General features: G+C 44.0%; 1 protein-coding gene across 1 annotated transcript in view; it reads left to right on the top strand.

Annotated features, from left to right (window-relative positions):
* Positions 1 to 12,283, top strand: part of LOC141146729 (aldehyde oxidase-like) — a 433,392-nt gene that overhangs the window by 228,542 nt on the left and 192,567 nt on the right. The window contains exon 20 of the mRNA XM_073633239.1: positions 6,350 to 6,446. Within this exon, the coding sequence (XP_073489340.1) occupies positions 6,350 to 6,446 (97 nt within the window). The remainder of the gene's footprint in view (positions 1 to 6,349; positions 6,447 to 12,283) is intronic.

Genomic DNA, 12,283 nt, shown 5'->3' on the forward strand with positions numbered 1-12,283 from the left:
CTGGAGAAGGTGGAATGGGAGGATGAGAAACACGAGTACTGCCTTGCTCCAGGATTCCGGACCCTCCACAAATCCAACAGTCCTGCCTCCTCCAGGAAGCTACCCAGCCGGCCCCCTGCTACACTATTTACTTGGGCTCGCGGTGGAAATCTGTCCAACTCTTTGTTCAACACCTCATTGAAATCCCCTACTACTATCACCGGGGTATCTGTTTTATCCACCATAAACTCCATTAAGCTATACAGTACTTCCAGTTTAAATGGTGGGGGGATATAAATATTAGCAATAACATACATTTTGTTTTCAATAGAACAGTATAAAAAAACATAACGACCTAAACTATCTATCCTGGTCTGCCTACAGGAGAACATCACGCTTCTTGTTACCAATATACTCACCCCCCTGGAATAGGAGGAGTACACCGAGTGATATTGGGCCTGGAACCTTCTGCTTGGGAGACCTTTCATCGTATCCTTTGTCAAGTGAGTCTCCTGTAGGCAGACCAAGCCCACCCCCCTTATCTCCAGCAATGAGAAAATGGCAGCCCTCTTAATTGGGTTCCCCATCCCCCGTACGTTCCAGGAGCCTATTTTAAGGTCTTTAGACTGCATTAGACAAACAACAGACATGAATTAGTACCAGAAAGCCAACAACAATGGGCATCTTCAACTTGGTATACTGTCTTGTGCCGAACTTTAACACCTCCCTTACCCCTTATAATTCCCCCCAGAAAGCAAAAAGAAAAAACCCCCAAGGGGCAACCAAAGTGAGACCCCACCCTTGATACCAAGCTGTGTATTACATATAGCAAAACAGGAGAAAACAAAAAAAAAACAAAAAAAAAAACAAAAAAAAAAAAAAAAAAAAAAGGTGTTGCCTTAATTACCCTCTGTGCTTCATTACTATTATTTTCCTTTCTAGTGATCATTCTAAGTATCCCCCTTTCCTTTTCTCCATGTTCCTGTTCATAGTGTTTGCATTTACCACGCGTGTGCTTAATCGCCCTTCCCCCCTCCCACCCCATTCCCCTAACTACCCCTCCAGTTACTAAGTGCATTTTAATTCCTCTTTGAAATAATTTTGCAACCCCCCTTCCTCTCCACCACCCGCACCCCCCCATCCCTACCCCCCCCCTCCCCCACCTTATCAGGTTAGCCCCTGGGGCTCTATTCGTGACCGTCTCATATATTCCTCCTTGCACCATTAGCATCCACGTGTACAAAATTTTAAATATATTAACCTCCTCCTCTCCCATTCCTAATCTACCATACACCATCATTCTCCCTCTCTATGTCAAATTCATATTGCTTCCCTCAGTCCAAATCTTCTTGTCTTCTGATCGAACAGCCTAACACTCTGGGCTCCTTTCCTTGGGTTCCAGTCTCTGTTTATTTTCTTCATACCAGTGGGTTACCCCCCCCGGGGAGTCAAAGAAGAGAACCTCCCCCATTGCCTCAACCCGTAGCCTGGCTGGATACAGTAGGGCATACTTGACATCATATTTTTGAAGGGAACGTTTAACCTCCACAAAACCTTCCCTGCGTCTCTGCAGCTCCGGAGAGAAGTCCGCAAAAAATGAGACCCTTGCACCGTTATACAAAATAAGCCCCTTCTCTCTGGCTTTACGCATTAAGGTTATCCTGTCGCAGTGGTTCAAAAATTTCATCAATAAGGACCTGGGGCGCCCTCCAGGGGGCGAAGCCCTGAAGGGGACCCGATGGGCTCTCTCAATTGCAAACTGTGGGGAAAATGCATCTCTTCCAAATATTTCTGTGAACCATCCTTCCAAGAAAGCAATGGGATTCTGCCCTTCACATCTCTCCGGGAGGCCCACTATTCTTATGTTGTCCCTTCTTAGACGGTTTTCCATTTCATCCATTTTTTCATTAATTCTACCCAGTTGTTCCTTCATAGACTTGACATCTTGCTGTAGGGGAAAAACATCATCCTCCACTTGGCTCACTCTACCTTCCAAGCCGGTTATTCTATCTACTGCCTTTTGCAGTTCCTGCTTTATTAATAACAGTTCATCCTTGATCTCTTTAATTTGGCAGCTTAACCCCTCCACTGATGCTCTGCAAGAGTTAATCGCATGGAAAATTTCCCTCAGGGTTGGTTCTGCCTCTGTAGCAGAGGCCATTGCTAGTGATGGTACCTGGACTTTTTCCCCTGCTCCTGGGCCTTTATTAACAATTGGATTTTTCTGCCCTACTCCGGCTGAGTTAGAAGATGCCTGTCCATAACTTTTCCTATCCCCGGTGGTCTTAAGTTGCGGAGCTTGCCCATTCTTAATGGGGGTCTGTTCAGGAGTGTGTGCAAACCTCTCCAATTTTGCTGCAGCTACTGCCGCCTGGTTCCCCTTCTCCTTTGCAGATCGCAGCGACTGGGGCCCCAAATTCTCCATGTTGGCTGGCTCCTCCCCTCTCCTCCTTGACATCGCCGTTGTTACCTTTGTGTACCTGGGTACCCAGCACCGCCAGTGGGGAACAAATGTGGCACGGGGGAAACCAAAGGACCGCAGTAGAAACCAGCACAAGTAAATACTATCTCTTAATGCAAGGTTCTGTTTGCACCCCTCCAGTCCCCACTCAACCAATATGCGTGTTTCAACAGGGCCGCAAGGTTAACAAACTGATCAGGTAGGTCACGACTGCCCGATCCCTTCTCCTTCTTCCTGTCAGACTATTAAACCATGGGGTAATGTCCTTTGGTTTTTAGCCGGGCACCATAGACTTCTCTTTACTTTCTCTTTCCCCCTTTTTTTTTTTACTTTCCTCCTTCCTTCTCCCTTTAACAAACGCTTTCCTTGCCTCTTTTGGTTTTTTCTGCTCTCCTCTTTCCTTCTTCCCTTTGCTCTTCCTTATTTTACTCTTTCAATGACTCTCTTTACAACCACTATATAACTGTATAGCATTAGCAGGTATAGCAGGGCATAGTTTTATCAGAGTACCATACAGTCCACCTTCATAGTCCCAGGGTTTTTTAAACTGAGCCCAAATGCTCACATACCTGTCCTGTGGTACTTCAGAGTTGCGCGTTCTCTCCACGTGTACCCGATGTCTATTGCTGTAGCTGGCATCTGCTGCTGTGGCTGTGACTAAAGCAAGGGGAGGGAGACTGGAGCCGAAGCGGAGCATCTTAACTGTCACTCCCGGGCCGTCATCCAGATCACTAGAGGTTTTCACAGCTCTCGCGAGAGCCCCAGGCGTTGCCAGGCGACTAGTCCGGCGGCGACGGGGAGAAGCCTGCAGCACGGTCCGGGCACGGAATATAAGGCTGAGAACAAGCCAGTACACGGCAGCGCAGTGCAGTAAGATACCCCCACTCCCGAAGGTAAGATGCGGCTGGCCGGTCACAATAGCCGTCGGCTGGAGCGGTGTACACGGAGGCAGGGAGGCAGGTCAGATAGCACATATGCAGTTAGCAGGCTAGGTTGAGCTGCCAGGGAAAGAGACAGGACTGAGCAGCATAGAGGCTGGAGCCGGGCGGGAGCTCACACACACACACCCGCTCACAACGACATCCGGTCACGCCCCCTCAACATTGGCCATAAAACTGATTTTCACATGGAAACAAAAAGTGCCAGAAACGTCCTCAGGCTACATGCTCAGATAAGGATCTGGTATGGATTGTGGGGGACCCCAAGCTGTTTTTTGGCATAGGGTTCCCCTTAAAATGCATATCACACCCGAAGGGCCTGGTATAGTTTGGGGGGGGGGGGGCTGTTTTTTCTAAAAAAAAAATTATTACAATTGTTTAGTGTACATTCCTTGTCAAAAGAAGTTTATTGAGTATACAATGTTATAAAGATACATAAAGTAAGTTTACAAGGATCTATAAAGTAAGCTCATTGTTTTACAGTAGGGTTTGTATAGGCAAATATCATGAAATTTCAAATATTAAACATTGGGTTCACGTAAACCTAAATTAAAGATATATATCATTTCCTTAGTTACTTTTGTAGGTATTTAAATTATTTATACCTACTATACATATTGTTTACAAGTAGAGTGTATATAGGTCAAATAAATTCTGATAATGAGCTTTAATCGTAAGGTGGAGAAAAGGAAAGAGAAAGAAGAAAAAGGGTTGAAAGGTAGAGGTATGGTCCACAAGGTATTTAGTGTACATTCAACTGTCAGCAGCACCCTGTTGACAGCTGATGAGTCATCCTTTGTTAGGAAACGGCAGCAAAAAACGCTAAATAATAGCGGTTTTTGAGCGTCTAGTGTGCATGGAGCCTAAAATTAGTTCATCTTATTTGGCAACTTGTGAATTGTTTTGTCCCTTCTTTCCCTTCTATTAAAGATGTTAAAAAGTCATTAAATAATAAATCGAAAGCAAAAAATGTAATATATTGCAGCTTACCAATCATACGATGGAGTGGCTGTATTAGTTTTCTTTTCCTCTGTTTTCAGCTGGAAATCTGGCCAATAACACATTATACAGACACCACTTTGTATGAAGGAGCACAGGGGGCAGATTTGGACAGCAGCATTGTCAGTCTGCGGGGAGGGGAATGTAAGATGGACTAGCAGATCTACATACAGTAACAAATTGAAGACAAACTGCAGCTAACTTTTTATAATCAGTTACAGCAACAGTTTTTTTATTCCTTCTGGGATAAAGGTCTTACATAAATAAAAGCTGATCATGTTAGGCACTCCTGCCAGTGTTAAATGGTCTGCTTAGAGAGCTTGTTCTTTTGAAAACAACAGACTTACTGTTTGGGTCACCAGATGAAAATAGAAGAGAGAAAGCCTAAAAAAGAGGAGTTTGCTTTTCTATACATTTAAAAACTTAATTCTCAAAAGACATGGAACACACCTCTTAAGACTGTAAAGCTCCTATTTTTTGGCTGTAAAAATGAACTGAAATAATCATCCACAACATTGCTCCAGACAGAAGTTCCACAGTTTTCACTATCAGTCATGTAGAGTTTCCACATGTTTGATATGATGGTCATCTGATTCATTTTCATCCAGATTGGTATGTCATGACTGTCCATAGAAAGCTGATGCCTGACCGATCTTGGGGAAGATATGACCAGTTAGAAAATCATATTCGCTTAATTTTTACAAAGGAAAAGCCTATGCTGAAGGTTTCTAAAATGTTTTTTTTTTTTTTTGGTTTTGTGACATCACCTGTGCAGAACCCTAAAGACAGTCAGATAATGCCTACATATCTGATCATACTCTGATGTCTGTAACCAGATAAGTTTTAGATAATTCTAAGGATGACAGCTGTTTTTAATGTATAGTATCAATCGCTGGTCTTCAGACAGTGGAAATACATAATACTACATAAATACATAATACTACCTGCCTGAATGAATTTCTCCTCCCGCTGCCACACTGCCTCAAAACATATATACTCTTTTGTACACTGTACATCTTCCATACTGTACAACATTCAGAGACTTCTGTCCTTAAAGTGTATGTAAAAGCAAAAAAATGTTTTAGTTTTCAATAGCTTGGGGAAGCGTTAGATCCTTGTCAGGTTTGAGATGCAGCTGGTGTCCCCACTGAGGAGAATCACCCATCTTTGTCCCAATAATTACTGTCACGGGGCAGAAAATGTGTAAATCATCCTATGGGGACAAATGTTCTGGTTACAACTAAGGTGGGTAATTGCCTCACTTTGCAGGGATTTCTTCTTTTTTCGTGTTGTTTACAGGGCAAGGGAAAGGGATATCTCCACAGCAGGATGCAGACAGCAAAATAAATATCCTGACAGGGATTTTAATCTTTCACTACTCTATCAAAGGCTTGAATAAAAAAAGTTTTGGCATTGCATACACTTTAAAGTGATTGAAATGTGATTTTTTTTTTTTTTTTTTAATAACAAACACTGTATAATTACCTGCTCTGTGGTTTTGCACAGACCAGCCGTGATCCTCCCTCCTCTTCTTCGGTTCTCTGCTGAGTGCCCCCATAGCTCGCTCCCAAGCTGTGCTGTTTGTCACAAATTGACACAATAACAGCGCAGCTTGGCCCTACCCCCTTCTCTCTTTCCACAGGCTATGATTGACAGTAGCAGGAGCCAATGTCTTTTATTGCTGCCTTCATGGTCAGTGAGGGGAGAGAGAGAAGAGAGCCACTGCTCCCGGGGACAGCGATTAAGATTGGGCTCAGGTTAGTATTTAGGAGGGGCTGGTGGGTGAGCTAAACAGTTTTTTTATTCGAATGCTGAAAATGCATTAAGGTTAAAAAAAACTTCTGCCTTTAGAACCCCCTTAACTTACAGTTGAAAAAATATTGTTCTAAAATGTAAAGTTATGTATTGACTGTATTACTTGTCATGCAGGAAATATATATGTAAATCTAATATTTGGGGCCTTTTATTCCAGGATGCAATAAAACGCAATTCTTTCTTTGACCCAGAGAAAAGGATAAATTATGGAAGCGTTGATGAAGCTTTTAAAACAGCAGACAACATACTTGAAGGTATGAAAAATATGGCTCCAATATCATTTCTACGCTGATGACGCCCAAATCCATCTCTCTACCTCTCAGCTCCCTCCATCAGTCTCAACATGCATCACTAATTTACTAACACATATCATACTGGATGTCACACCACTTTGTCAAACTTAATCTATCCAAAACCAAGTTTATTATAGTTCCTCCCTCATGTGCCCCTTATCTTGACTGCTCTGTCCAGATCGATAGCACAACTATCAACCCGTCCCCGCCTGCCAAGGTTCAAGGTGTAATTCTAGACTCTGAACTATCCTTTCAGGCCTCACATCCAATCAATGTCTAAAGCCTGCCGCTTCAACCTTTGCAACATCTCTAAAATATGTCCCTTCCTAATCAATGACACCACAAAGCTCCTAGTCCACTCCCTGGTCATCTCTCGCCTTGACTACTACAACTCTCTTCTCACTGACTTACCTTTACATAGGCTATCTCCCCTTCAGTCCATCATGAATGCTGCTGCCAGACTCCTCCACCTTACCAATCGCTCAGTGTCTACTTCCCCCCTCTGCTGATCCCTCCACTAGCTTCCATTCATCCAATTAATTTAATTTCGAATACTAACACTTACAAAGCCATCCACAACTCTGCCCCCAGCTACATCACTAACTTAGTCTCAAAATAAAAACCTAATTGTTCTCTTCGTTCCTCCCAAAACCTCCTGCTCTCTAGCTCCCGTGTCACATCCTCCCATGCTTACCTCCAGGACTTCTCCCGAGCCTCTACCAGCCTCCGGAATTCCCCATCCCAATCTGTCCAACTATCCCCTACTTTGTCCACTTTTAGACAATCCCTGAAAACCCTTCTTTTCAGAGAAGCCTATCTGGCCCCCACCTAACAACTGTACTTTTATTTTCTCCATCAGCTCACCCCCCACAGTTATTATCTTTTGTATCTCTTGACCCTCCCTCTTTGATTGTAAACTCTAATGAGCTGGGCCCTCTGATTCCCACTGTATAAAATTGTATTGTGCAGTGCCTTGAAAAAGTATTCATACCCGTTGAAATTTTCCACATTCTGTCGTGTTACACCCAAAAACGTAAATGTATTTTATTGGAATTTTATATGATAGACCAACGCAAAGTGGCGCATAATTGTGAAGTGGAGGGAAAATTGATAAATGGTTTTCAACATTTTTTACAAATATGTGAAAAGTGTGGTGTGCATTGTTTTCAGCCCCCTTTACTCTGGCACCTCTAACTAAAATCTAGTGGAACCAATTGCCTTCAGAAGTCACCTAATTAGTAAATAGCGTCCACCTGTGTGTAATTTAACCTCAGTATAAATACAGCTGTTCTGTGAAGCCCTCAGAGGTTTGTTGGAGAACCTTAGTGAACAAACCGCATCATGAAGGCCAAGGAACACACCAGACAGGTCAGGGATAAAGTTGTGGAGAAGTTTAAATCAGGGTTAGGTTATAAGAAAATATCCAAAGCTTTGAACATCTCATGGAGCACTGTTCAATCCATCAACCGAAAATGGAAAGAGTATGGCACAACTGCAAACCTACCAAGACATGGCTGTCCACCTAAAGTGACAAGCTGGGCAAGGAGAGCATTAATCAGACAAGCAGCCAAGAGGCTCATGGTAACTCTTGAGGAGAGATCCACAGCTCAGGAGAGATCCACAGCTCAGGTGGGAGAATCTGTCCACAGGACAACTATTAGTCGTGCACTCCAAAAATCTGGCCTTTATGGAAGAGTGGCAAGAAAAAACCCATTGTTGAAAGCCAGCGATAAGAAGTCCCTTTTGCAGTTTGCGAGAAGCCATGTGGGGGACACAGCATACATGTAAAGGAAGTGTTCCAAAACTGATCAATGAAATAGTGGCGCTGTGTATAAACTAGAATAGATCCTAAAAGTGATGATATTGATTAATTATAAATAAACCACATGATCAAACTGTCAACCTTATGCCAGACAATCAACCAAGATTGAGATAACTGACTAAGTGACTAAGTGAATGGTGAAAATAAAAATAGATATATAATATAGAGAAAAAAAATTATATATATATCATATGAAAAGAATAACACAGTGACTGAACTCTGTGACTATATTAACAACTAAAAGTCCAAACTCCAAATCGTGATTGATGAAATCCACGCTTGTGAGCAATTGATTAACAGGAAGGCAGAAGTGCAGCTCGAGAGGTGAATGTGCAACAAAGTCTTCCAATGCTATAAATATACGCCTCCACCACACCAGTTGTAACTGTGGATCCCCCTAGTGAAGCTGCACTCACCAGATATCTATGCCTTGCACTCTATTTTTATTTTTCTATTTTTATTTTCACCATTCACTTAGTCAGTTATCTCAATCTTGGTTGATTGTCTGGCATAAGGTTGACAGTTTGATCATGTGGTTTATTTATAATTAATCAATATCATCACTTATAGGATCTATTCTAGTTTATACACAGCGCCACTATTTCATTGATCAGTTTTGGAATACTTTGACATTGGTTTCTTTTTTAAGTCGGCAGCTGTAGTCACTTCTTACACCTAAGCGCAGTGGAGGGTCACCAAGTTCTTTTGCGCAATACTTGATCACTCTTTATAGAAGTGCTCTGGTCAGATGAGACCAAAATTGAACTTTTTGGCCAAAAAGCAAAATGCTAAGTGTGGTGGAAAACTAACACTGCACATCACCCTGAACACACCATCCCCACCGTGAAACATGGTGGTGGCAGCATCATGTTGTGGGCTTCAGCAGGGACAGGGAAGCTGGTCACAGTTGATGGGAAGATGGATGGAGCCAAATACAGGGCAATCTTAGAAGAAAACCTGTTAGAGTCTGCAGAAGACTTGAGACTGGGGCAGAGGTTCACCTTCCAGCAGGACAACAACCCTAAACATACAGTCAGAGCTACAATGGAATGGTTTAGATCAAAGCATATTCATGTGTTAGAATGGCCCAGACCTAAATTCAATTGAGAATCTGTGGCAAGACTTGAAAATTGCTGTTCACAGACCTCTTCAATCAATCTGACAGAGCTTGAGATATTTTGCAAAGAAGAATGGGCAAAAAATGTCACTCTAGATGTGCAAAGCTGGTAGAGACATCCCTAAAACAACTTGCAGCTTTAAACACTTGACGACTGCCTCACGCTGATGTACGTCAGCAGAATGGCACGGGCAGGCAAAATCACGTACCTGGTACGCGATTGCCTTCCCGCCGGCGGGGGGTCCGATCGGACCCCCCCGGTGCCTGAGGCGGTTGCCGTTGGTCTGGCAGCGATCAGAGATGAGGGGGAGGCCATCCGATCGTGGCCCCCCCCCCTCGCGATCGCTCCCAGCCAATGAGGATCTTCCCCTGCCTCTGTGTAGTACACAGAGGCAGAGGATGTGATGTCATCTCTCCTCGGCTCGGCAGTTTCCGTTCCGGCGCCGAGGAGAGAAGACATCTGAGTGAGTGCACAAACACACACAGTAGAACATGCCAGGCATACTTTACACCCCCGATCCCCCCCCGATTGCCCCCCGATCCCCCCCCCAATCACCCCTCCCCCCCCCCGTCACACTGACACCAAGCAGTTTTTTTTTTTCTGATTACTGCATTGGTGTCAGTTTGTGACAGTTAGAAGTGGTAGGGCAGTTAGTATTAGCCCCCTTTAGGTCTAGGGTACCCCCCTAACCCCCCCTAATAAAGTTTTAACCCCTTGATCACCCCCCCTCACCAGTGTCGCTAAGCGATCATTTTTCTGATCGCTGTATTAGTGTCGCTGGTGACGCTAGTTAGGGACGTAAATATTTAGGTTCGCCGTCAGCGTTTTATAGTGACAGGGACCCCCATATACTACCTAATAAAGGTTTTAACCCCTTGATTGCCCCCTAGTTAACCCTTTCACCACTGATCACCATATAACCGTTACGGGTGACGCTGGTTAGTTCTTTTATTTTTTTATAGTGTCAGGGCACCCGCCGTTTATTACCTAATAAAGGTTTAGCCCCCTGATCTCCCGGCGGTGATATGCGTCGCCCCAGGCAGCGTCAGATTAGCGCCAGTACCGCTAACACCCACGCACGCAGCATACGCCTCCCTTAGTGGTATAGTATCTGAACGCATCAATATCTGATCCGATCAGATCTGTACTAGCGTCCTCAGCAGTTTAGGGTTCCCAAAAACGCAGTGTTAGCGGGATCAGCCCAGATACCTGCTAGCACCTGCATTTTGCCCCTCCGCCCGTCCCAGCCCACCCAAGTGCAGTATCGATCGATCACTGTCACTTACAAAACACTAAACGCATAACTGCAGCGTTCGCAGAGTCAGGCCTGATCCCTGCGATCGCTAACAGTTTTTTTGGTAGCATTTTGGTGAACTGGTAAGCACCAGCTCCAAGCAGCATCAGGTTAGCCCCAGTAGCGCTAACACCCACGCACGCACCGTACACCTCCCTTAGTGGTATAGTATCTGAACGGATCAATATCTGATCCGATCAGATCTATACTAGCGTCCCCAGCAGTTTAGGGTTCCCAAAAACGCAGTGTTAGCGGGATCAGCCCAGATACCTGCTAGCACCTGCGTTTTGCCCCTCCGCCCGTCCCAGCCCAGCCCACCCAAGTGCAGTATCGATTGATCACTGTCACTTACAAAACACTAAACGCATAACTGCAGCGTTCGCAGAGTCAGGCCTGATCCCTGCGATCGCTAACAGTTTTTTTGGTAGCGTTTTGGTGAACTGGCAAGCACCAGCGGCCTAGTACACCCCGGTTGTAGTCAAACCAGCACTGCAGTAACACTTGGTGACGTGGCGAGTCCCATAAGTGCAGTTCAAGCTGGTGAGGTGGCAAGCACAAGTAGTGTCCCGCTGCCACCAAGAAGAAGACAAAATACCCGTGGTGCCCATAATGCCCTTCCTGCAGCATTCGCCAATCCTAATTGGGAACCCACCACTTCTGCAGCGCCCGTACTTCCCCCATTCACATCCCCAACCAAATGCAGTCGGCTGCATGAGAGGCATTTTCTTTATGTCCTCCCGAGTACCCCTACCCAACTAACCCCCCAAAAAAGATGTTGTGTCTGCAGCAAGCGCGGATATAGGCGTGACACCCGCTATTATTGTCCCTCCTGTCCTGACAATCCTGGTCTTTGCATTGGTGAATGTTTTGAACGCTACCATGCACTAGTTGAGTATTAGCGTAGGGTACAGAATTGCACAGACTAGGCACACTTTCACAGGGTCTCCCAAGATGCCATCGCATTTTGAGAGACCCGAACCTTGAACCGGTTACCGTTATAAAAGTTACAGTTACAAAAACAGTGTAAAAAAAAAAAAAAAAAACACAAAAAAAAATATAAAATAAGAAAAAATTGTTGTCGTTTTATTGTTCTCTCTATCTCTCTATTCTCTCTCTATTGTTCTGCTCTTTTTTACTGTATTCTATTCTGCAATGTTTTATTGTTATTATGTTTTATCATGTTTGCTTTTCAGGTATGCAATTTTTTATACTTTACTGTTTGCTGTGCTTTATTGTTAACCATTTTTTTGTCTTCAGGTACGCCATTCACGACTTTTTTTTTTTTTTGAAAAATTATGTTTATTCACAGTTTTTTTAAAAACATACATACAAAACTTAACATAACTTGCATTCCCAACCCTCCCTCCCTTGCACCCCCCCCCCTCCCACCTCCTCCCTATCCCGTGCAGCGACCCTACCCGGTATAGGAACATATTCTTATATCATGGTGTTTGAGATAGTAACCTTACATTCTTATTAATACAATATTTCACTGTAACAGACTCAGAAAGAGAAGGATCTTCTACCTAATCGCGCCTAGATTTCAATATTACTATAATGTCCC

The sequence above is a fragment of the Aquarana catesbeiana genome, linkage group LG06 (genome assembly GCF_042186555.1).
Source record: "Aquarana catesbeiana isolate 2022-GZ linkage group LG06, ASM4218655v1, whole genome shotgun sequence".
NCBI lineage: Eukaryota > Metazoa > Chordata > Amphibia > Anura > Ranidae > Aquarana > Aquarana catesbeiana.